General features: G+C 52.7%; 10 protein-coding genes across 10 annotated transcripts; 4 read left to right on the forward strand and 6 right to left on the reverse strand.

Annotated features, from left to right (window-relative positions):
• Window positions 1-239: 239 nt before the first annotated feature.
• BO80DRAFT_492317 (uncharacterized protein) lies at window positions 240-2,541 on the reverse strand (the record flags this gene model as incomplete). Its single annotated transcript, XM_025723761.1, has 12 exons — window positions 240-311; window positions 345-388; window positions 508-634; window positions 695-795; window positions 847-890; window positions 951-1,057; window positions 1,134-1,210; window positions 1,351-1,548; window positions 1,610-1,679; window positions 1,757-1,792; window positions 1,906-2,381; window positions 2,439-2,541. The coding sequence occupies 12 exons, from the start codon at window positions 2,539-2,541 to the stop codon at window positions 240-242; spliced, it is 1,455 nt and encodes a 484-aa protein (XP_025576925.1).
• A 1,946-nt stretch (window positions 2,542-4,487) lies between these two features.
• On the forward strand, window positions 4,488-6,357 carry BO80DRAFT_351598 (transcription factor domain-containing protein; the record flags this gene model as incomplete). Its single annotated transcript, XM_025715586.1, has 5 exons — window positions 4,488-4,594; window positions 4,642-5,139; window positions 5,186-5,416; window positions 5,471-5,751; window positions 5,798-6,357. 5 exons carry the CDS (start codon window positions 4,488-4,490, stop codon window positions 6,355-6,357), a joined length of 1,677 nt encoding a protein of 558 aa, XP_025576926.1.
• Window positions 6,358-6,920: 563 nt separating this feature from the next.
• On the forward strand, window positions 6,921-8,859 carry BO80DRAFT_351380 (MDR family MFS transporter; the record flags this gene model as incomplete). The annotated part of the gene is made up of 7 exons (XM_025715581.1): window positions 6,921-7,121; window positions 7,169-7,245; window positions 7,292-7,542; window positions 7,599-7,670; window positions 7,720-8,226; window positions 8,280-8,440; window positions 8,482-8,859. The coding sequence occupies 7 exons, from the start codon at window positions 6,921-6,923 to the stop codon at window positions 8,857-8,859; spliced, it is 1,647 nt and encodes a 548-aa protein (XP_025576927.1).
• Window positions 8,860-9,665: 806 nt separating this feature from the next.
• Window positions 9,666-11,268, forward strand: BO80DRAFT_500872 (MFS transporter). Its single transcript, XM_025724261.1, has 2 exons — window positions 9,666-9,959; window positions 10,012-11,268. The coding sequence occupies exons 1-2, from the start codon at window positions 9,679-9,681 to the stop codon at window positions 11,207-11,209; spliced, it is 1,479 nt and encodes a 492-aa protein (XP_025576928.1). The 5' UTR covers window positions 9,666-9,678; the 3' UTR covers window positions 11,210-11,268.
• Window positions 11,269-11,980: 712 nt separating this feature from the next.
• Window positions 11,981-12,997, forward strand: BO80DRAFT_443403 (PLP-dependent transferase; the record flags this gene model as incomplete). The annotated part of the gene is made up of 3 exons (XM_025721346.1): window positions 11,981-12,139; window positions 12,258-12,448; window positions 12,514-12,997. 3 exons carry the CDS (start codon window positions 11,981-11,983, stop codon window positions 12,995-12,997), a joined length of 834 nt encoding a protein of 277 aa, XP_025576929.1.
• Window positions 12,998-13,150: 153 nt separating this feature from the next.
• Window positions 13,151-15,144, reverse strand: BO80DRAFT_328066 (fungal specific transcription factor domain-containing protein; the record flags this gene model as incomplete). The annotated part of the gene is made up of 3 exons (XM_025715169.1): window positions 13,151-13,773; window positions 13,836-14,988; window positions 15,058-15,144. Coding segments are annotated over 3 exons (1,863 nt in total), but the record flags the coding sequence as incomplete, so codon positions are not given.
• Window positions 15,145-15,755: 611 nt separating this feature from the next.
• On the reverse strand, window positions 15,756-17,371 carry BO80DRAFT_471977 (arrestin domain-containing protein; the record flags this gene model as incomplete). Its single annotated transcript, XM_025723115.1, has 5 exons — window positions 17,136-17,371; window positions 16,948-17,091; window positions 16,574-16,892; window positions 16,119-16,526; window positions 15,756-16,067 (listed from the first exon to the last, which is right to left on the reverse strand). The coding sequence occupies exons 1-5, from the start codon at window positions 17,198-17,200 to the stop codon at window positions 15,756-15,758; spliced, it is 1,248 nt and encodes a 415-aa protein (XP_025576931.1). The 5' UTR covers window positions 17,201-17,371.
• Window positions 17,372-17,677: 306 nt separating this feature from the next.
• BO80DRAFT_463358 (class I glutamine amidotransferase-like protein) lies at window positions 17,678-18,790 on the reverse strand. Its single transcript, XM_025722587.1, has 2 exons — window positions 18,000-18,790; window positions 17,678-17,926 (listed from the first exon to the last, which is right to left on the reverse strand). Exons 1-2 carry the CDS (start codon window positions 18,592-18,594, stop codon window positions 17,802-17,804), a joined length of 720 nt encoding a protein of 239 aa, XP_025576932.1. The 5' UTR covers window positions 18,595-18,790; the 3' UTR covers window positions 17,678-17,801.
• A 485-nt stretch (window positions 18,791-19,275) lies between these two features.
• Window positions 19,276-20,268, reverse strand: BO80DRAFT_403185 (catalase family peroxidase; the record flags this gene model as incomplete). The annotated part of the gene is made up of 2 exons (XM_025717639.1): window positions 19,276-20,105; window positions 20,172-20,268. 2 exons carry the CDS (start codon window positions 20,266-20,268, stop codon window positions 19,276-19,278), a joined length of 927 nt encoding a protein of 308 aa, XP_025576933.1.
• An 883-nt stretch (window positions 20,269-21,151) lies between these two features.
• Window positions 21,152-23,118, reverse strand: BO80DRAFT_27490 (carboxylesterase/lipase family protein). The gene has a single exon (XM_025714867.1). It carries the CDS (start codon window positions 22,991-22,993, stop codon window positions 21,263-21,265), a length of 1,731 nt encoding a protein of 576 aa, XP_025576934.1. The 5' UTR covers window positions 22,994-23,118; the 3' UTR covers window positions 21,152-21,262.
• Window positions 23,119-23,417: the final 299 nt, after the last annotated feature.

The raw sequence follows: 23,417 nt of genomic DNA on the forward strand, positions 1-23,417 counted from the left end.
ACATAGGCCTAGCGACGATGCTGCTTATCTCAGATGACACCGACACGATGTCCACTCCACCCAGACTGTTGGATACCCGCTGTGGGCCAATGCTCTCCAGACCATCTCATCGCATCCAGCTGACGTGTTACAGATTCCATCCGTAAGTGCTAGTAATAGCATGCAAACCTCTGGCTAAAAGGTACATTCGCCTGTCATTCCGGCTAATGTGGTACACGGTTCGAATTCAGGACCATCAATCACTGGGCCTCATGACTGCGAAAGTCGATAATCGCCTGTCCAACAATCTCGTCACGACAAGTGATCTCATACTTGAGCACCCCTTCTCAAGAGCCAAAGATCACTTGAAGGCGGCATGCTGCCTGGTGAGAAATCTTTCCCCTCTCATCTTCCATGCAAAATGTTTCAAATCCCTCTTGGAGAATGCCATCTGGATCGTCCCAACAGATTGAATATCTGCATTCACCGGTCAGACAAATGCCAAACACAAGTGTGGGGAGAGCAAACCTTGCGAATTAAATCGTTCAGGGGCATGCGGTAGGTCGCACGAGTAGAGGGTCATTCTTGACTGACCGTCTTCGGGGTAACAGACCATGTCGACAGTGCAGGTATGCGCTTCTGAATATTTATCACCCTTTCCAGCGAATCAGTCATCAAGCTTTGCCGGTAGGAATTTCAACATGTCGCAACAAACCTTGGCAATAATCCAACGCATAATATTAACTGACTTCTCCCCAGTAAAGAAGTGATGGAAGGAAACCGACTCGTTATCGATGCTGGGTTCGAAACGGGTGACTCACCTAAAGCCGTAATGGCGACGGCATCTTCTTGTGCCAGATCGAAGACCTTCAAGACCACGCAGCACAGCCCCTTGAACGATAGCTGCCTGTCTATAGAGAGTTCACCATGAGAAAAGCATGCCACGCACTCATGACGGAGCCTATACTCACGGGTTGTCGGGAACTGTTATCATGATCTTTTCCTGTAACTCAAACGTGTCCCGGAAAGCCTTTCGCAAATACTCAGAGTCGCCGAAACCACCAACCAAAATTATTCGCTGGCCGTGTTTAGCAGAAGGACTATCACGAAAAGACGAGGGAGGAACTGTGGAATGACATGCGGCGGGGTCTTACAGTGATGATTTGACTTCCAGTCTCCGTCTGTGCATCGGTGATCTGCTGACGAACAAGACTGAGGATCTGGTCGGTAACTGCATCGAACATTCTTTGCAGATCATCCCTAACAAAGCTTTAGCATCCTTCTTCTCCTAACCCGTCAAGATCATTTCTACCTGGACAAGATAACGAGGCGCTCCTCGTCGTCGAAGTGCGAAGGGTCGGGCGATTCAACCTTCATATTGAGGGGAAGTTCGAAAGAGGGTGTTGTCATCAGAATATCCAAAGTCCCGTTTGATGATCTCGAACTTCTTCATGAAATCGCTGCCAGGTCCCTTGCGTTTCATTGGGAGAAGATCGAACGCATCGCCAAACCGCTTAGGCATCAATCGGTAAAACTCGCGATCGATTGCAATCGAGCCACATTTGCCACCTAATATTGCACACCCATTCAGTAAACCAATACATATTCCAAGGGAGTGTGGCGCCCCTACCAGTTCCTGTACAGAGCTCTTCAAATTCCAGCACGGGCTCGATTTCGTTGACCAAATAGGTTGTGATATCCTATGGCATGAGCGTCATATCCATAAACGTGCCATTAAGCTTACCACCGTTCCGCCACCGCAATCACAGATTCAGACATCATCCCCGGGCTGCGAGGGACGGTCAACGATTGACTCAAAGGAAATAAGAAGAAGAAGAAGAAGAAGAAGAAATGGACTAACCTTGACTGATCCTTCGCCGCTGTTCCGTGTGTACTTCTCCAGAGACGTGATGGGCTGCCAAAGACAGCACGCTCGGCAGCCTCACGAGTGGCAGCCTGGGCTTCGTCTGACCAAATAGCGGGAACAGTGAACCAGAACTCAATAGGCGTAGCGCTTAGCGCTTCCTCGGATATCGTCTTTGCGATCGTCTTTATTAGGTGCTTGTAGATCTCGGCCAGGTAGTCTGCCACGACATCCACAGCGGTCCTTCCCTCGGGTAGCATCAACATTCCCACCCCGGAGGCCTTGTTCAGAGCTGCATCATCGTACTCGGTGAGAGGTGTATTTTTATCCAGGAAAAGTTTGGTCCAGGAGTAGGCAGTCATGCCCGGCTCGACCTGGTAGCCCCATCGCTGGCCCCTAACCCGAGGATTTTCTGCATCATAAGCAATACGAGATGGGGTTTTAAACACCGTCTCGCTATCTCTCGTAGGGCCAGGCCAGGTACTTATCATAATGACATCGCTAATACCACTGTCTTTGGTGCTGGCGTATCCGACTCCTATAAGGCCGAGTATTAGCAACTCTCAGCAGTGTCACTCTGGTGGCAGCCACACACCCGTGTAGGTTGTGCCGTAGTCAACCCCGACAATGATCCTGTGTGTGAAAGGCGGGGAAGGCGACTCAGTAAACTCGGGCGGAGTCTTTCTCTTTCTAGACATTTTGACCGATCTCAAATGTCTGGAGAGTTGACAGGAGATGATGATAGGTGATGAGAGGCAATAGAAGCCGATGTAGATGGGGAAAGCGTTCTCTGGTTCTACTTGGCCTGAGGCATTCTTCCCCACCCCTTCACTTCACCCCCCATTTGGCACCTTCTGCCTGGCCTTCTCTCTAATCTCATTTACCAACTTACCTTCATTTCTTCCTTTCTGTCGCCATCGAATCTCACGTTTCGCTTCACTCTACACCTCACTCAGTATCTGGTCCATTGAACCTAGATCTTACGAGAGGCCATAAGATCGCTTTTGCCTGCACAATGACCGATCCTGACCCGACAAGAATGAACAAGGTAAGAAGATGCTTTCTGGAACATACGGCTGAGCAAACCCTGGCTAAAACTGGTAGCAAGAGACGATCAACACCTTGATGTACGCCCTCAACGCAAGATTCGACCCGGGATGGAGCCTCCCTTTTGAGGCGTTCAGCGTGGATTGATGCTATTTCCGGTAGGCTTCGGTCTTCAGTATGCTCGTCCTCATGTTGTTTCAAGTTCAAGCACTTTAATTGCCGCAGTATCAAAGGTATCCAACCGAACAGTCCGCGCAGCCAGAGTCAACCATCCCGTGCCGACTACACAAACGTCCGAGGAATTCGCTCAAAGCTGATGACGAGGACTATCTTGATTCGGATGATGGTTCTGACATTATTCAAGAGCACAGGCCGAAGGTAGTGGAAGGGATGAACTTGGCTCAGGGGCAAATGGAATATGTGTACAGAGAAAAGATACAGGTCCTTGAAAGCGCGCTCCAGGCGAGCGCAAGGGAGCTCTTTGAGCAGAAATCCATTTTCAGGTGGAGATCGAGGACCGAGACAACCATATTAATCACATGCTACAAGTGATTACTGGCCTGAAAGACAAAGTGCAATGCCATGAGAGAGAGTGTCGCGAGATGGAGTCTGTGGTTGCAACTGCCCAAGAAGGTGCCTTGCGATCCATGGCGAGAGACGCTTTGGTTCCAATAGAAGATCGCACGGTGCGGGATGAGCTGACCAAATTACAAGAGGCCTTGCGCATCTAGGCAAGAAGCTACAGTGTCGGAAGCATCATAGATCTTGAGCATATTCCAAATGAGGGATTGGAAGATGTCATCAAGTTGTTGGATGGTTACTGCGTCCAACTAGGGACTTTTCAGTCTTCATCGGAAGTAATGACCGCCCACCGACTGCACCGCCTTGATGAGGACGATGAGCGGCTTGATGGCAATACCAACCTCTTGTGTGTCCAGCCACAGGTGTTAGCATTTGGGAATGAGCACGGGGAATGCTACGATATATCGAAGGTGTGGGCCAAGGCGACTATGCTGGTAGCTGATCCCGTAGGTGAGTGATTATCCGAAATGACAGCTGTAGTTGGATGGATTGCTACACTGGTTGATGAAGATGGAAACTCATGGAACTATGTCAGTGTCAGGGCTTTGTATGAGACTGTGTCGATGCATTTGCCCCCTTTTTCTTTCTTTCCATGTACGCCAGCCCTGCTATGTAGGTCCTCCGACCTAGGTGCGGGTACCCATACAAGCCCGTTGCTGCATCCAAGTACATCCCACAATGTGGCTTTCATCGACACAAATAGTGCTGCGAGCTACGTTGCTTAGTCCGTCCACCGTTCTTAATATACGCTCGTGGCGTATTAATCCTGCGCTTTACCCATCCGAGAAGAAAGACGGGGCTAGCCCGTCCCTATTCCAGTCGTCGTAAGCATCCTTCGGGACATCTAGCCACCAATAGCGGCCTGCACATTGGGGACGGAGATGGTCACATGTTTGGGACCGGCGTTGGTCGAATACCGCTTCCACTCCCTGTTTTGTTCCTCCCCTAGTACGGAGTACTCCGTACACCTCATCTTATTTTCTTCAACTCAACTGGACCCTCAGCCATCGCCGTCATGGAACCCCCCGTGCGTTCACCTCTGCCGTACGGAAGAGCCTGCGCCACCTGTGCTCGCTCCAAATGTCGTTGCGTGCCCCGCAGTGGTGGCGGCCGCTGTGAAAGGTGTGTGGACCATGCTGTATGGAGGTTTCAAGTCTAATTGGATCCAGATGTCATCGATTGAATAAAGAGTGCCGTGTCCTGCCGGGCCGCCGAAAGGCTCGGCCCTTGTCTAAGGCGGTCCAGTTGGAACGGAAAATGGATGGCTTGATGACGCTGCTGACCTCTTCCGCCGGTCGCACCGACCTGTCAACGCCGGTGCGGGAGCCAGCCGATGCGCCAGGGTGCGAACAACCTACAGCCGAACCAGCCAGAGACGACAGAGAAGACGAAGACACAGAAGCAGATGCAGACGAGGTGCTCCATGCGTTTCGCACGCACCGACTGCAGTTCCTTCCTTTGATCTACATCCCCGCCACTATGACCGCGCGTGATTTGACACAACAGTCCCCCTTTCTTTGGCATTGTATTGCGGCGGTGGAAAGTAAGCGTGCCGCTTTTCAAGCTGCCCTGTGTGAAAGCATCCGGAAACTGGCGGGGAGGCGGCTGCTGGTGGATTGCGAGAAGTCTCTGGATCTCTTGCAGGGGGTGTTGGTCTATCTCGCCTGGTATGGTTCCCGGGCCTGGTATCACGGTCCGCTGACGCTCGACTAGGGTTACATTTCATAGCCAGCCGCAAAAGTCGTCGCTCTGTATCTATGCCCAAATGGCGATCGGCTTGGTCTTCGAGCTCGGCCTCAATAAGCCTCCGCCTGCGGATCAAAGTATGACTGTTTCGAACTCCAATGCTGTGGGGCACCTTCCGGGGTTGAAAGCGTCCATCTCTACTCGGCGCACGATGGACGAACGCCGGGCGGTCTTGAGCTGTTTTGTGCTGACCTCGATGTAAGAGATTATAACTGAACGAGATGAGGCGACCACGAAACTGATAAGATGTAGAATCACACAATTCCTGGGTCGAATGGAACCGCTACGATGGACCCCGCATATGCAGGAATGTCTTGATGTCCTGACATACAGTGAAGAATGGCCAGGAGATGGGGTGCTTGTTCAGCTCACGCGCACACGACTGCTCGCGGACCAGATCCTGCAAAATCCCTGGAGCGAAGGCCTGTATGGCCCCCATCCAGCGCACACTCTCCCCGCCTTTCATCTCAGGGCGCTGCAGTTACGAATAGACATGATCAAGACCGAGATCCCCGCTTCACTGGCTGGAAACAGTATGTAGATCTCCCGGACCTAGCTTATTGATACTGAACCGCCTAGAACCCATTCTGTTCTATGTTTACGATGCCGAGATCAGCCTCTATGAGGTTGCCCTCGCGCAACCCCGCGCCGACACGGAAATGAGCACCCGGCGACTGGATCACCTCTACACCTGCATCCAGCTGGTGAAGCAGTTTTTCGATCTCTTCTTCACAATTTGCCCGGCAGAGTACACCTCGCTGGCACTGCCAAACCTGACCCAATTGTCACACTGCTTGGTTACCCTCTTCCGCCTCTCCACACTGGATTACCCCGGCTGGGACAAGGCTGCGGTGAAAGACACGGTGGACATCCTGGCCGTGGCAGAGGAGATCGCCACGCGCATGGGCCAGGTGGCTGATGCGGTAGGGATACGCAGCGAGAGGGGGTGCATCGATCCCTACAGCAAATTGGGGATGATGATGCAGAAGCTGCGAAGTGAGTGGGAGGTGCGACTCCCGGATGCCGTCGACGGCACTATAGAACCGGTTTTGTCGAGCATGGAATTGGGCGACCTGGAGAACTTTTTGAGTTGGTCGGACCTGCTCTGGTCGACCGAGGGGATTGGCTCGGTTTTGTGAATGGTTCGAAATTGCGTAGAACTGGTTTCAGTTCGTTTGACAGGCCAGGTGCCTGCTCCTGGCGCAGATATGGTCTTTCATGACATATTTTGGGCTGAGTCCGCGACAGCCACCACCCATTGGCTTCTCATATTCACCTCTGCCAACGATGCTATCGAGGAAGCAACTAGGAGCCGAAGTCATCTAATAGAGCGGCATTTGAACAACCAAATTCATAGAGGGCTATATTGAATAGCTCGCATGTTTAATGGCTTCACCAAGCAAGTGCGTGGGTGAGTTTCCTCTTTTCCATTACGATGCTACCAACTTCAAGCTTCCATCATCTACTCATTGAACCCATTATTCGACGATAGAATCTATCCAGTTCAGCTGGTGTAATGCCGAGTCAAGAGGACTATGCGCGACCGGCGATGTGGCGGACGTGAACCGGCGTTCGGGACCGGCCTATCCCCAACGCCGCACGCACTCGATACTTAAACCGCTGCTGTGCCGAGTTCAATCTCGAATCAACCACAACAGATTCTAATACTTTTGTTTAAATGATGAAAGATCGCAACATGAATATGAGGGAAGATAGCCAACAGCCCCATTTCGTGAAACCGGACTCCACCGCGTGCGAGGCGGACAGACCCGCCGCTGATAGATCCAGCGACAGCAACGGGGAAGAGTCTGAGTGGGTAGAGGGAATAACACTCGTAATGGTGATTACGGGAATCACGCTGGTAGTGTTCTTGATGTTGTTGGATATGTCGATCGTATCGACGGTATGACTGGACCTATCCCATCCGCGAGGCTTACTAACAATAGCCAGGCCATTCCCACAATAACGAGTCAATTCCACTCACTCGATGATGTGGCGTGGTATGGAAGCGCATATACGATCTCTAGGTATGACATATGTGAATCTGAGAACCGGACGATGCTGATTACCCAGTGCCGCCCTCCAACCCCTCACCGGAAAGTTCTACACGTACTTCTCCTCGAAATGGACTTGTCTCGCCTTTTTCGGGGTGTTTGAAATAGGCTCGTTGCTCTGTGGAGTGGCCACCTCGTCCAAGATGCTGATTGTCGGGCGCGCGGTGGCGGGCATGGGGTCATCGGGCATGCTGAACGGAGCGTTGAATATCCTGGCCGGGGCGGTGCCGATTCAGAAGCGGCCGGCGATGATTGGGGTGATTATGGGGGGTAAGACCCTCTAGAATCAATGCTGCGAAAAGCAGAACTGACTGGCAATGCTGCAGTGGGACAACTGGGTTTAGTGGGCGGTCCACTGGTGGGAGGCGCTTTTACGACCTACTCGACCTGGCGATGGTGTATGTTCCGAGAACCTCGTCCCAAAGGAATTGCTGACCCATTTGACAGGCTTCTATATGAATCTCCCTATTGGCGGTGTCGTCGCCGCTTTGCTGCTCTTCACGCACATGCCGGACCAAAAACCGAAACCTCCCGTCCGGCACGTCCTACAGTCACTCTTGCTGAAAAACTTCGACCTGCTGGGCTTCATCATCTTCGCACCGGCGTCTATCATGCTCCTGCTCGCCCTGCAATATGGCGGCAACGGCTATGCGTGGAACAGTGCCATAGTCATCGGGCTATTCTGCGGGTCCGCAGCCACCTTCGTGGTATTTGCCTTGTGGGAACGACATATGGGCGCCGAGGCGATGATTCCCGGGCACTTGGTGCGCGACCGGATTGTGCTATCGAGCAGTTTGCTAGCGATGTCCATCTTTGGGTTCACCATGACCCTGTCGTATTATCTGCCAATATATTTCCAAGCCGTGCGAGGGAAATCGGCGTTGGTGAGTGGGGTGGATTTGTTGCCGAATATTTTGTGTCAGCTGGTGATGGCGGTGGTGTCGGGGGTACTGAGTGAGTTTTCTGCCTTTCTTGAGGGTTGGGAGAAAGCTAATGGGATGCCGGAGCTTCGAAACTGGGCTACTATCTCCCTTGGGGTGTCCTCGGTGCCATCCTCGATGCCATCGGCAACGGCCTCCTCTCTACCCTGTCCGTCGACACTTCGATACCTACCTGGGCTGGATACGAAGCTCTCGTCGGATTCGGTCGAGGGGCGATCTCCCAAGTGGTGAGTCTCCTCCCCGGGCTTATTTCAACTTACTGACAAAGAAGCCAATGATCGCCATTCAAAACAACGTCACCAACACCGACGTCTCCACTGCCATGGCCTTGATGGCCTGCGCCCAGACATTCGGTGGTGCCATATTCCTCGCCGTGGCGGAGGTGATTTTCGCGCAGGCCTTGAAGGCGAACATCCCGCGATACGCTCCCTCCGTGGAGGCAGCGACGGTCATCGCCGCGGGCGCTACGGGGTTTCGGGATGTAGTCTCAGCCCAGGAATTGCCGGGGGTGTTGGTAGCATATGCAAAGAGCGTTGGGGAGGTGTTTTATCTGAGTGCAGCCTTGTCGGTAGTGCAGTTTGGGTTTGCGTGGGGGGTTGGCTGGCGGAGTGTGAAGAAGAAGGGTGAAAAGGAAGCAGAGGTGTAGAGCGTTGATGATTCTCTTGTTAGATCTCCTTACTTCCATCGACCTAACCTCTCTGCCTTGATGCATATCGAAATGTACCTCTAAAGATGCAGCAAACAGATCGTAATCATATTTTCACCAACTCTCAAGGCGTTGCAACAACTCGGACACGGGTTTCGCAGCCAGTATGTCAAGTCAACAGTGAAAGAGCAGTAATGGGAAATGATCCCGGAAGGGGTGAAAGTGATTCCAGAGAACCCACCTCGAGAGAACCATGAATGGAAAGTGAAACAACGTTCACGCCGCTTGCAGACAACAGATAAACGGCACAGACCATGACCTGTGTGCTGCGAGGCGTGTGGAGTTCCCCAGGGTTCACATCCATCATGAAGCCTCCCATTTTCTCACCACGCAAATGAATGCGCGAATGCATACGCTGACACGATGGCAGTTGATATACCAACCTTCCGTGCATTCAACCACAGGATCAAGATGTACTCAGTTCTACACCCGATCTCATTTAATTAAACCCAATGAAACCTGCGATGAGACTTGCAGCTGCCCAGCAAGGACGCGTAAACCCCGAGCCTCCCAAAGGGGCTAAATCCGAGGCTGTGCGGGGCGACCCGCGTTAGGAAAGGGGCAGCAGCAGGAGCAGCAAGGCTGGTAGTTCATCCACGGTTTAGATGAGACAAAGCGGAACTCCGATCGGAACATCCGACGCCACCACGTTCGGGTAACCGTAGCCGGCCCCGATATTTCCGAAGGCGAATAAAACCCCAGCGTCACCCTGACTCGCGCGGCGCAAAGTTCTAAGGCCATCATCCAGAGCCTCTCAGCATGACTGCCGTGTCTGAGAGTGTGCCCGTCCGGCCTGCCGATACGGAAAAAGCCACGCAACATGTCGGCCCCGACCCGAATCTGGTGACCTGGGATGTGGATGACCCGGAAAACCCGCTTAACTTTCCGCTCGCCTACAAATGCTGGATCACGTTTCAGCTGGGTCTGTTGGCCCTGAGCGCCAGTATGGGCTCGAGTATTATCTCCCCGGCGGAATCAAGCCTCAAAGCTTACCTGCACGTGGGAAGCGAAGTCAGCATTCTTCCGGTATCACTCTATATGTACGTGGCGGGGCCTCAAAATAAGCTTCACCAGATCACTAACGACACGCAGTCTCGGCTTCGCCTTCGGACCACTCTGCTGGGCGCCCATCTCAGAGATCTGGGGTCGCCGCTGGTCCATGCTCCCCGCCGTCTTCATCATGGGGCTCTTCAGCATCGGCACCGCGACCAGCAAAAACACCGCCTCCGTACTCATCACCCGCTACTTCGCCGGCCTCTTCGGCTCCGCCCCGGTCAGCAACGTCTCCGCCGCCCTGGGCGACATCTTCCACATGAAAGCGCGCGGCATCGCCAGCACCTCCTACGCGATCTGCGTCGTCGGCGGCCCAACCATGGGCCCGATCATCGGCGCGGCCCTCATCTCGAACCCACACCTCAGCTGGCGCTGGACCGAATACATCGAAGCCATCTTCGTCTTCCTCGTCTTCACCATCACCTTCTTCTGCCTCCCCGAAGTCTACAGCCCGGTCCTCCTGCACCACAAAGCCATCCGTCTCCGCAAAGAAACTGGCAACACAGCCCTCTACCATCCCCACGAACACCTCAAACTCACCCCCCACAGCATCATCACGAAGCACTTCTCCCGCCCCCTCGTCATGCTCCTCACCGAACCAATGGTCACCGTCATCGCCCTCTACGCCTCCTTCACGTACGCCCTCCTCTACCTCACCCTCGAGGTCTTCCCCATCGTCTTCTCCGACATCCGGCACTGGAAACCCGTCCTCGCCACCCTCCCCTTCATCGGCCTCTTCATCGGCGTCCTCCTCTCCTCCCTCTTCATCATCTTCCTCGGCCAACCCTACTACATCCGCAAATGGGAAGCCGGCGGCGGCAAACCCGTCCCGGAGGCCCGTCTCATGCCCATGGCCGTCGGCGGGTTTCTCTTCGCGGGAGGCCTCTTCTGGTTCGGATGGACCGCCCAACCTACCTACTCATGGGGCTTGCCCGTCGTGGCCGCCATGGTCTTCGGGTGCGGGTTTTGTATTATCTTCGGGCAGTGTATTAACTTTTTGGTCGATACGTATGGGCCGTATGCTGCGTCGGCGACGGCGTCGAATACCTTCCTGCGGAGTGTATTGGCGGCGGCGTTTCCGCTGTTCGCGCAGCCCATGTTTCGCAATCTGGGGGTCGGGCCGGCCATGTCGATTCTCGGGGGCGTGGCGGCAGCCGCCATCCCGGTGCCGTTTTTGTTTATGGTATATGGGGTGCGGTTGCGGAAGATGTCGCGGTTTGCGCCGTTTAAGGGGTGAATACCATACAGTATCGAATAGATGTTTCATATTTAATGAGAATTATGGAAAGTTGTTCGATGGATTGTGTAGCTGGATGTTTGTTTTTGATGGTGGTTTACCCCGGGAATATCAAGCAACTCGTCCCAAAGTACCCCCATATCTATCTATATCTAGACCCAGATCCAGTCCTAAATCGGTTGAATACCCCACCACGGAAGCCGATATCACCCTCTCCCCAGCACCATCATCATGTAATAATGTATAACCTTGTCGATAACATCACTACACTTCCCTAACAATCATCGCCGAGATCCCACCCAAACCTGTTCTCTATAGTATTGGAGTGTAGATAGGATATCATTCACCATATCCAACGGCTCATCTCCACACCCACCAAGATGTTTCTGTTTCACCCCCCCACCGCACCAGAACCATCACCGCGGAGGTAATACTACCCCCAAGCGCAGGATCCAGAACCCTTAGCTGCGAGGTATCTAATTCGTGAATGAATACGAGGAGATCTTCTGCTGGGGAGGAGGTATTATTATTTGTGGTGTGTGGTTGGTATGGTTGGTATGGTTGGTATGGTGGGTGGTAAGGTCAAGTTCTATTCATCGAAGAAGATTGACGGAAAGATAGGCAAGACGGAGATTCGCAGCGCCGGGGATGCAGGGGTTTCATATAACAAGCCCTACATCGGCTACGTATTGAGTATCCTTTGCACTTTCATGCAGCATTATCTTTGAAGTTTATAATCTTCTGATTATCGTAGACTCTTGAATCACCACTATGGCAACCTCCAACCCCTTCTTCGCCAAAGCCAATAAATACCTCATACACACCGGGGTCCCCTCCTCGCCTGTTATCATCACCAAAGCCAAAGGCACCCGTCTATATGACTCCAACAGCCGCCAGATCTTGGACTTCACCTCCGGCCAAAGGAGCGCTGTACTCGACCATTCTCACCCTGAGATTGTCTCCGTTATTTAATACTATGCAGCAGAACTAGATCACCTCCTCAGTATTATAATCACTCAACCAATCATCAACCTAGTACAGTGTCTAGTGCGGTTCCTCCCTGCCCCCCCTGGAACAATCATTCTTTCTGAACACCGGCTCGGAATCCACCGAAGCGGCCATCAAAATCGCCAAAACGTATACTGGAAAGTTTGAGATCGTCGGCTTTGCGACCAGTTATCACGGCCTCACTCAAGGATCCGGATCGGCTACATACTCTGCTGGTCGGACAGGGCAGATGTTTGCGTTTGAAAAGCTGGCATCGTCCCGGATATCCTTGCTTTGTCCAAGACACTTGGGTGTAGACTGCCTTTGGCGTCGGCGAGTACCACGCCGGAGATTGTGCGGGGGTGTACCGAGGCGGGGTTCCTTTGGTTGACGACCCATCTGAATGATCCGCTGACGGCGGCGGTGGGGAATAAGGGGCTGGAGATTGTGGAGAGGGATCATATCTGCCAACGTGCGATCGAGCGAGATACGCAGCTAAGACAGGGTCTGTTGAAGCTGCAGGAGAAGTACTGGTGTATTGGAGATGTGCGCGGTCGGGGTCTGTTGCAAGGGATTGAGATTATCTCGGATCCGGAGACTAAGACCCCTGGCCCGGATCTTGGCCAGGCAGTGTCGGATCGCGCCATGGCGTGTGGTTTGTCGTGCAATGTGGTCAATTTGCCAGGTATGGGCGGGATGTTTCGTCTAGCGCCGCCAGTGACTGTCTCGGCGGAGGAGATTGAGGGTTGCGCATTCTGGACGAGACATTTGCCTATGTGCTTGATGCTAGGCCATAAGTAGCGAGGGGATTGGTATTTAGCGATGGCATAGGTATACACTTATATCAGCTGTAATCAGACAATATAGCAGATATCATAGAATATGTGTTATCAGCTTATAGTCTCCGACGATCGATTAGTGTGTCTCATTGCCATGATCCGGTGCGCTCAGCGGGAAGTCAGGGTCCCAAAATCCATTGGGTAGCGACAGATCCAGAAAGTCACCAAACAAGACGTCAATATCTGCAAAGCCACCTAGACCCAATTCTTGTATATCACTACGTGCACCTTGAGCGACATTGGTTGTATTCTCCCCCATTACATCAGTCGAAGTCGAATTAACCCAAGTGATGCGATTCCCTTGACTGGCTTCTGTTCGAATACCTGTCTCGGGGGCCTGCATTGCGCTGAGTGTGGGTAGACCCGGCCCTTCCTGGATCTGGTTGAGCGCCTTGCGCCCCAACTGCGCCATCTTGTCCGCAGAGTACCAGTACGGCCTCAGAATCTCCAGCAAGCTACATCGAGCTTCCAGGTCCGCTTTGGATCGACTGAGATGCGTGATTAGATTGCTCGATCGGTATTGCTGATAAGACACGCCCATGGATAGCGACAAGGCATAGGGCACAATTGGCAGAGGGGGCAGCTCGTCGATGTATTCTCGTGCAGCGATGGACTGGATTCGGATAGCGGCATGATCTTGTCGAATATGAAACGGGCTAGGACTTTCGGTGTGCTCCGGGCTGTGGTTTCTGGCGAACAGGATGCCCACTACATGATAGAATAATTCGAGGAAACCTGCTCTGTCGTGTTAGATGGCAGCCCTAGAAAAAAAAGAAAGGTACAGGAAAACAGACACGTACCAAGTGTGCCAATATCAATGTCTTCGTCAACCCCACAGCCGATAATTTCGTCAAAATTCGGAAAGCCCTTCTCCCACCGAGCCGCTCGAGAAGTATGGTCTGCACCGGGTCGATACAAATATATCACATCGGACAATAAATCCGAAATGGCAAACCACACCTCGAATGCAGTCCGCGGTCGTGACAGCTGGTTTCTTATAGCTGCAGGCTTCTTGATGCTAATGTCCTGATCGGCCAAGAGCACTGCGCGGCCACCCATGCAAGCATGCGTTTTATCCAGCGTCCAGAGACACCAGAACAGCCCAGACAACGGATGTTCCGTATTCCCTGGTCGAACCAAATGTAATCCCACTGCTTGGGCCTGATGAACGGCTCGGTAAAGGTGCATGGAGGCTGCTTCCGTTCCTTCGGAATCTTCACAATGTAGTGACATCAACGCCAGCACTCTGATTCGGGTGATCCTGTCCGGTTCCAGGCCCTCGTTGATGACAACCGAAAGACCTCGATAGATATCGGTGCAAAACTCCGCCGGTAATACAACGGGGCCATTGTTGTGAAGGCGAAGGTATGGAGCAGCCGCTTTGTCTTTTGCCGCGACCAGACAAATAGCTCGTTCCAGAAACGGCGACACTGTGCCCTCCGCTTGAGCCGTGAGAAAAGCATCTTGGTCAACGATGGGGAGGATATGATTCACTTTCAAAAAATACATCGGAATCAAGTGATGTAGAGTGAAAAATGGTAATCTCATGCAGGCCGTCAGGGCAGACTCATGTTTCTGGCGAAGTTGATCCGCAATGGTCTGCAATTCCACCGGGTATGGTGAGACAGAAATCGCCCCATCCTGAGCATCTTTCTGGCGTCTCTCCGCTACCGGAGAAGTAATCCAGAGACCAATTCGGTCACGCCGTGGATTCACATTAGTAGCAGCATCCAACTTTTCCCGGATCAATGCTTCAGGATTCATCGCGCCAAGGAATCGATCTGGCCGGGTGCTCTCTTCAATAGGACCGGGAGTCTTAGGACTGGCAGTACTCTCTGATGCTGAACTCGCTGCAGAAGGATGAGTGCCATCAGAGGCGGACTTGTGTTGACGACGGTTGATAATCCGGGATCGACTGGGGCTGGGCACCGGTTCAACATGGCGGCACCGTTTCTGGATGAACGGTTTAAATAAGTGATCCGAAGACCATGGAAGGCCGGGAATTCCAGCGGATCCACCTACCTTTCGTATCTGACACTGGGGACACGCCCGTAGAACCCTTCTCCGATGATTGGAATGCGGGGTCTCCGCCAGCCACGCCAGCTCCATGGCCGAAGGACAAGGGGAGTGTCGGGTTCTACCGGAAGGGAAGCAGATGTCGGGGCTTCCGGGTATGTTTCTGCCTGACCCTCTAAGAACTTCAAGAAATGCTGAAACAGGAAGATTGGCGAGTCTTCCACATGGAAGGTAAGACGATGTGAAGCACGAGCGGAAGACAAACAGGAAGGCGACCGCTGCTAGCGGGATTGCCGAAAGAGGGAGTTTTCCGCGCCCCGCCGCGGTGATGTTGACCAATAGAAGTGCGGGAGGAGATTAAGCACGTGGCCATCGCGGGGTATCAACATTTCCTGCTGTTGTCCAACAACATCATCTTCTGAGTGGGGATTCTCTGATCTTGGGGTGCTTCTTTTGTATTTTCCTTTTGAGTGGGTCTTGAGTGGGGGAGTTAATTTTGGTCACATTCGCCAGAGTGCGGCTCAATGAAGTGCAGTCCATAACGTGGAAGATATTTATTGTCACCGGCTATAATAGTAAATTTAACAACCCAACAGAGAAATCACAAAGCGTACAATGCTTTTCAGGTATCACACGCTCAGAAAACAACAACAACAACAACAATAACAACAACACAAGCCAAACGGGAGCCCAAACCCTAATCATCAATCATACCCATAAAAACACACCGGACTCGACGCCCCCGACCTAACAGCCGTCGAATAACTCGGAGTCTCCACCAACACCCCACAACTCAGATAATCCGGGGGCTCATCTTGACCGTTTGTATCTCCTCCAACCCTCTCCGCAGGAATCTCATCCGGCGTACGGTCCAGGACATGATCATGATAACTTGGCAGAGGAAGATCCAGCGTCTCATCAACCATGCGAAGCGATTCCAGCATTGACGAGATATACCCATCCCCCAGCGATGGCGGTAAAGGAAGATGTATAGAGATCGGCCATGTGAGGTTGATCTTCTCGGTCGTCAGCCTCCGTAACAAACAGATCGGGAAAGAAGAGCTTACTGCAGACTCATTCCCACCCGGATTCAAAAGCCGGATTTGGATATTCAGCGTATGATCAACCCGCAGAAAGGTATTCGCTGTGCTTTGCACACATTGCTTTGTGTCTTTCGGTAGGTGAACTATCCGTGTTAAGCAATGCCAGTATCCCTCGTCATCCGACGTGGTATCCAGCTCGTCCCAGCATGGAGGAATATAGTCGTCCTGCACGATGATCCGCGATCGAGTGCCGAGTGATGGCTGAATCGCTTTATGTGTCTCGATGATTTGAATCTGGATGCTCGATATCGTAAGCCCTTTGCGTATCGGTACGAAGTGAAAGCTGATCGGAATGACGCTGTCGAAGGTATATGTTCTTGAAGGGGATCTGACACGATAGATGATTTTGTCAGGCCAGATATTTTGCAGGACCTGTTCATGTTAGCAACATTGAAGTGGTCTGGGATGGATGAGATCACCTTCGGCTCTGGAATCAACAGCGATCGATACATCCGACAGACTCTGATCGACCTCGTGATATCGAAGCCAGTTCCCTTGAGGGTACGGATCTGTGCTTTCAAGTTATATTTGATAGAGCAGTCGTCCAGGCCCTGAATCGAGTCTGGTGTCTTGCTTGACAGACAAAAGTGGAATGGGAACTCGTGGTTACCAGGTGGTAGCGTATTCGATGTTGAGGGTGAGAAGCGGAGAAAGTTCCACGTCTGGCGCATGAAGAGACGGTCCCAGATGGTGACTTTTTGGTGAGAGGTTTCGAAGTATGGGAAGCGAGGATCCCATCTACAGTTCATGCACGGATCAGTGAGTTTCTTGGACGGTGTGTATGACTTCATACTTGATGTATCGCCACCCCTCGAAGTGCAGCTTCATGTCTTTGACACAGAGCGGCTGGTTGAGACAGAGTATAACTTTGCCATTGAGGTGAATATATCCACTTGAGATGTCGTCGCCTGGGAGCCATATTACATCATTATCAAGCCTTACAGGTTAGTAAAGCCTCCAGCTGGCGGGTAATGCACATACCTGATATCGAAATAGGTCGGGGCATTTCGGGGTGGCGATGCTGCTCGGAAGAGACTTATTATCATTGTGAACAACTTCAGTCTTTGGCAAAAGGGAAGTATGTGGAATCGCGTCCTGCAGTACCTGCCAAACTTATATCAAGAATGAGAGCCTGGCTGACTGAATATTACCATTTTGGGCTTCCCGCCCCAAAAGGCGGGCCGATTTCCTCTTTTAGATTACCGATCAGGATTTGAAGGACCTTTCCTGTATAGGGTTTCGGAGTGTATACTTTGATTGAGTCATACTGTACTTAAAGCTAGATAAGAGACGCAGATCGTGCTGTAACTCATGACACTCGGTCCATAGAGCCACAGAGAGAAGTGATAAGCGATGGCCAAACTACTCGTACGGCTTTTTTATCTAAAAGAAACTTCGCACTAGATGACACCCTGCCTCTTAAGTTAGGAATCTTCAGCCTTCCCTTATCCTACTCATGGAGAAAACAGACGATCTTACTTTATAGTCATGATGGAACCCCATCATGCTGATTCCAGGATCTGCTGTACAATAACAATATCACAAGTATCAAACAATACCCTAATACTAACTCTGATCACCCTGATCTTCTTAACCACGCCACAGGGCAGCACACATTCCCAAATCCCAACATACACCCAGAAACAATCACAACTTATCAAAAACCTCCACCACCGCCTTCGCCGTCGAAGTCGCACTCGCCGGATTCTGACCCGTCACAAGCCGTCCATCAATAACATGATAATCATCCCAGACACCGGGAGCACGAGCATCTAAACAAACCAGTCAGTACCAATTCCATACCCATTCCATACCCAGAAGGAAAAAGGGTAGGTATATACTCACACTTCGCCCCCAACCTCTCAGCCATATCCTCCACCAACTCGGACCCCCAACTCTCCAACTCCTTCGCAACCCCCAACGTATGTTCCGCCTCAGTAGCAAACCCCGTAATAGTCCTCCCTTTCACCACCGCCTCCTTGGTGTTCAAATCGACCACGTTCGCGAAAATCGCCGGCCCGTGACACACCGACGCCACCACACCCCCGCTCGTCCAGACCTGCGAGGCGATGTTCTGTAGCCCAGTGGCAGTAGGATAGTCAATCAAAGCCGCATGCCCCGCCGAGGCAAAAAACACGCCGTACCCCGAGGCATCGAGCTCCGACGCCTTGGGCATGTTGTCGAGTTTCTGGCGAAACTCGCTGTTGGGATTGTTCCAGATGGCGAGGTCCTCGCCGTGCAGGAAGTCGGGTTGTTGGGAGAGGTGGTCGGGCGTGTAGGTGCCTGTTTCGGAGGCGAGGTCGACGGTGAAGCCGGCCTTGGTGAGGACGAGGTATGGGTGGAGGGCTTCGGTGATGAAGAGGCCGGTGGTTTCGCGGCCGTTGAAGAGGGGGGCTTGGGCGGAGGTGATGGCGATGAGGGCGCGGCGGGGGAGAGACATTTTGGGTGGTTGTTGGTTGGTGGTTGGTGGTTTGATTGAATGGGTGTTTGGTTGGATGGTTGGGATGGGATGATGGGATGTTTTTGCGGTAGTGGTGTGGGATGGCTACGCGTATTTATACACGAGATGTCTGCGATAATTTTTACGATGAGATTAAATATCCGTCATCATTCCGGAAAGTCGGAGTTGGGTGGCTAGACTGGTCGATGTAGTGGTAAGCAGATCATCTACTCCGTAGATTGCATGCAGTTGAGGATGCTCTCCTGGTCACGGAGTGACGGAGACCCTGTTGGCACAGGAGGGTCTGGAGTTGCTCCTATTGGCTGGAGATCCGGAGACCATCGTATTAGCTGCAAGCTGGAGTAACTCCAATTGGTGGGAGCTGCCCCACTGATCGCTTATCGGCTTATCGGCTTACCGCGGTTGTCATCCTCCGTACTCCGTAGATGGTAATGTATCACTTCAGATGGTGATGAGGATAAAATTGAATAGGGAGTTACTTGGAGGCTTCCTAGAGATTGTTGATCGAACAGTAGCACACTAGAGTTATCCGTGATTTACTAGTACCAGTTACTCTATAGTTCAAGTCCGACATCTGGAGTTATAGTTCTTGACATATGATATCCAAAACAAAGGATTATCCACTGTCGAAAGTACATCAACGGCGCTAACTAGTCAACCTCAGACAGCCCGTCTCTCCCTCCCACTCATCAAATACACCGCAGCATGAGTATCAATCAACGGATCCTCCGACGGCTCAATCCCCTGTACTCTCGGAACAGGATCAAAAATCGCCCTCTTCTGCTCCGCATCATTATCCCCCATGACGGAGTTCAGACGCACCCTACCCAATTTCACCAAAGTCCGATCTTCAGGCCAGTGGACTGTACAATCATCTGTGACATCACCGTCCTGTGCCATCTGCGCGACGAGGTCGAAGATGACCGGACCAGAAGCTAGACGGGTGGATAGCTCGTCGTACAGATATAAATCGCTCTTTTCTTTAAGCTGTTCAGGATTCAGATAGGACTCCCCGGCAACGGGAATGACGCGATAGCGAATAAAAGTTTCCCGCCCTTCCTGATTGATAAACTTGAACGCATTTACCCCAAAGTACCTCTCCGTTCCGAAACTCGCCGGGAAGGGTTTCTCCGCCTGAACGAACGCCAGTGCTGCAGGATGAGTCGAGAGAAACTCCTCGATGGTACCGGACGCCAATGCACGGAAGAAAGCTAGTGCTTCGGGGCCGTCTTTAGCGAGGAAGAAGGGGGTAGAGTGGGTGATGATGTCAGTATGGACGTGACGAGGAGACTCTTCCAGCATGAATCTCAGGGCTAGGCCACGAGGATTGCCGTTCGGGTCGGTATCTGGTAGGTTGGGGACTCCGGTGCTGCTGGAAAATCGGGCGAGGATTGGAGTTGAAGGACAATGGAAGTGCGGTGCTGTTGAGAGGGATGCGGCTTCGGGGGTGGGTTTGAAGATGCCTTCGAGGAGGATGCCTTTTGCGTGGACTGTAGACTGTTAGCTATTGACGGAAGGAGTTTGGACTGTTGAGGAGTAGGATGAGGTTATCTTACCCGGTCTTGTGCCTGGATGAGGACCGAAGATGCCATGGAGGACTTCAACAAGCCCCTGGCTTGTTTTAAGAACGGCTGGGTCGGTGGGGAGAGGCATTGCAATATGGATACTTGTATTTGGGTGTTAGTGAATGCAATTGAGACGCAAAGCAGGCATATGAGTCCTCAGCACTCCAAGGTAGAGGGGTTATATGATGATAATATGGCTGTCTCCAGTGCAACCTAGAACAGCTTGCGCGGGGTAAGTACATTGATCTATTGATGTAACACTTTACGTCGATGGCTGAGACGGACAAAGAGAATACGAACAGGAGATCAGGTGACTGCCGCAGACATCCAAGTGAGATGAAAGCATCGATAAAGCTCAATGCGCCGCAAGGTTCATCGACAGGAGATAGCTGGATAAAGTGAACCATTCGTGTGCTAGTGGGTTAATGTGAACGTCTGGAGGCATCCAAAATGCGACGATTGCGTACAACCTCGAAATACTCAACAGTTTCGCGGGAGGCAGTATGTGACATTATTCCCCTTTCAGATTCGCAGTGTGGATTCTCTTGGCGTCGAGCCATTCGAACCCGTTCAAAATTTTACCATTTGGTTGGTTTGGTCTCATACTGAGGCAAGATCTGCTGCTGGTGCTGCAGGGTGTTCCTGATCCGTTGGTGAGGCAGGGCAACTCCGAGACTCCGGCTTCCCGCAGCTCCGCGGCTCCGGATCTCCGGGATTTTGGGGGCGGCTGTCACGCATCACCGATGATGACCAACATTCAGCTTGGTAATCATTGACAATGTCAGAAGTCCGACAATAGTGATTATTGGTGGCTTGAGGATTAGATAGGAAAAGAAACAACCAGAACCCTCGCTAAACAAACTGCTTATGATTTTGTGATGACCACACATAATCCAGCGCCGGGAATCGAAAGTCCGACCCTCTACACTGGTGGGTAATGAGCAACGGAGACAGATTGCCTTATGCAATGATGGATATTAGAGAGAACTATTTGAGACAGGCTAGCATCGACCCAAATCGCAATAATATTGTTTTGCGTTTCGTACAAGCCACGGCGAGGTATCCCAGCGCCCCATTTCCGCTCAGTAAACCGGCCACTTGGAAAACCACTTGCTCATAAAGGACCGCTTCTCAGCAGAAGCAACTTCAACCGTCTCCCAGGAATCGCCCACCTCCATGATCACCGGATTGGTGGCAACATTGGCCGGCCAGTTTGGCAAGCCCGGGCCATTGGGATCTCCGGAGCGGATGAAATTCACCCAATAGTCGGAAAGCCGGTCGGCGATGGCATAGTCCTCGGGCTGCCAGGGCTTGTCAGTAGCGTACAGGTTATTGAACGCATAATTGATCTCGCTCATATGGTACGCGCCCTGATCTTGGCCCGGAGGCGCATGGGTCCAGTAATAGGTGTAAGTCTGAACGGTGCTGTTGCCCGAGGTGTTGAGCGCAACGCCGGCCTGATACTCGTTGGCCCATTGCCAGACAGAGATACGTGTCTGGTCCTGGTAAAAGGTGTTGCTGGCCGTGTCGGCGCTCTGGTTACTGTTGCCGGCCGGATACAGCTGGAAGAACTCGTCCGCTAGCCCGACGCTGCCGAATTCGTAGCGGTTCTGGCTCGTATAGCTCTCTACCGTCAGCCCGGGGTTGGGAGAGGCACCGTTTTCGTCTTTGTTCCCGCCGGTCAACACCGCAGCAATCGTATGATTGCCTTGTTGCAGCATCTCCTGGTAGGTGGCGGGGAGGACATAGCCGTCCAATACCGGGCGGAACAACGGGGGCTCCGCGTAGACAGAGTTATTGGCAAATACGGTCTGGGCGTAGGTGACATCGTTCGCGTCGGCCCCGGGCAGAAAGACCTCGACGGCGGCGGCGCGGGCCGCAGCGATGCTGCTCAGATTGAGACTGGTCAGATACGCTACCCCCTGCGTCTCAGCAGTCTTGAGCTGCCGATATCCTTCGGCCACACCTTCAATTAGAGGATTGGATGGGTAGGTGGCGCCGCTCTCGGCAATCACCTGCTCGAACAGCCCGTCGGCGAGCGCACTATTGAGATGGTCGAGCACCGCGGCAGCGCCCGCCGACTGTCCGCCGATGGTGATGCGGGTAGGATCACCACCAAAGGAGGCAATGTTCTCGTTAGTCCAGTGCAGTGCTGCTTGCTGGTCGACCAGTCCATAGTTGCCCGACGTTCCGCTCGCCGAGCTATTGCTCAGTTCTGGGTGGGCCAGAAACCCTAGCGCTCCCAGTCGGTAATTCACTGTCACCACAACGAGACCCTTCGAGGCCAGTCCGGCTCCGTCATACAAGGCCTGGCTGCTCGAGCCGGAGCCGAAGCGGCCGCCGTAGAACCAGACATAGACGGGGAGTTTGCTTCCGGTCGCGGAGGGAACCACGCCGATGCCAGTCTCGGTGTTGTTCTGCACATCGTTGAGGCTGGCCGTGTCGGGTGTCCAGATGTTGAGGTACAGACAGTCCTCGCTGTAGTAGCTGGACCCAGGCTGGGGACAGTCCGGAGCAAACTCGGTGGCATCTCGAATCCCCGTCCACCCGGCGACATGCTGCGGATGGCGCCATCGATAGGCTCCAGTTGGGGCGGAGGCAAACGGGATTGCCTTGAAGTTGTAGACCGAGGAGATATACTGCGATCGGTTGCCCTGTACCGTGCTCTCGTAGGTGTCGATGTACACGGTAGGTGACTGCACAGGGGCGAGCACAGAGCTAGCACTGCTCCCCGCGTTGGTTCGCGTGCCGACGATGTGGGCATACGAGGCACTCGCCAGGGCAAGGCCCAAGGTCAGCAGTTTCATCGCCATGATCGGTATGATTCAGTCCAGGTGACCGACGAGTGCTGCTTTATACTCCGCTCAGTCCCACACAATTTCCAGCCCCTCCTTCCCAGCAGCCGGATTTCCGTTCCTACAGGTGCAAGGCCACAGACCGGGCTCTTGGAGTCAACTTCTCCCCCAAGGTCCACAAGTCCGCTTTCCCACCGATGAAAATGGCCAATGTATCGGATAACGGAGGAGAATTTAGGCCCGAGCCTTGCCCTGACAGGTACCCTTCTCAACAATTTGCCCAAGATACTTGCCGATTCCCCTGAACCAACGTACACGGGTCTTGCGCGGGCACCAATGCGGAGCGCCGGACTTCAAACTGATTGGGGCGATCTAGCCATTGCGGGCCCTTAGCGCGGAGCCCGGGGAGATTATCGTCGACTCCAGAGGAGGTGATGAAGAA

The sequence above is a fragment of the Aspergillus ibericus genome, assembly GCF_003184845.1.
Source record: "Aspergillus ibericus CBS 121593 unplaced genomic scaffold BO80scaffold_12, whole genome shotgun sequence".
NCBI classification, from domain to species: domain Eukaryota; kingdom Fungi; phylum Ascomycota; class Eurotiomycetes; order Eurotiales; family Aspergillaceae; genus Aspergillus; species Aspergillus ibericus.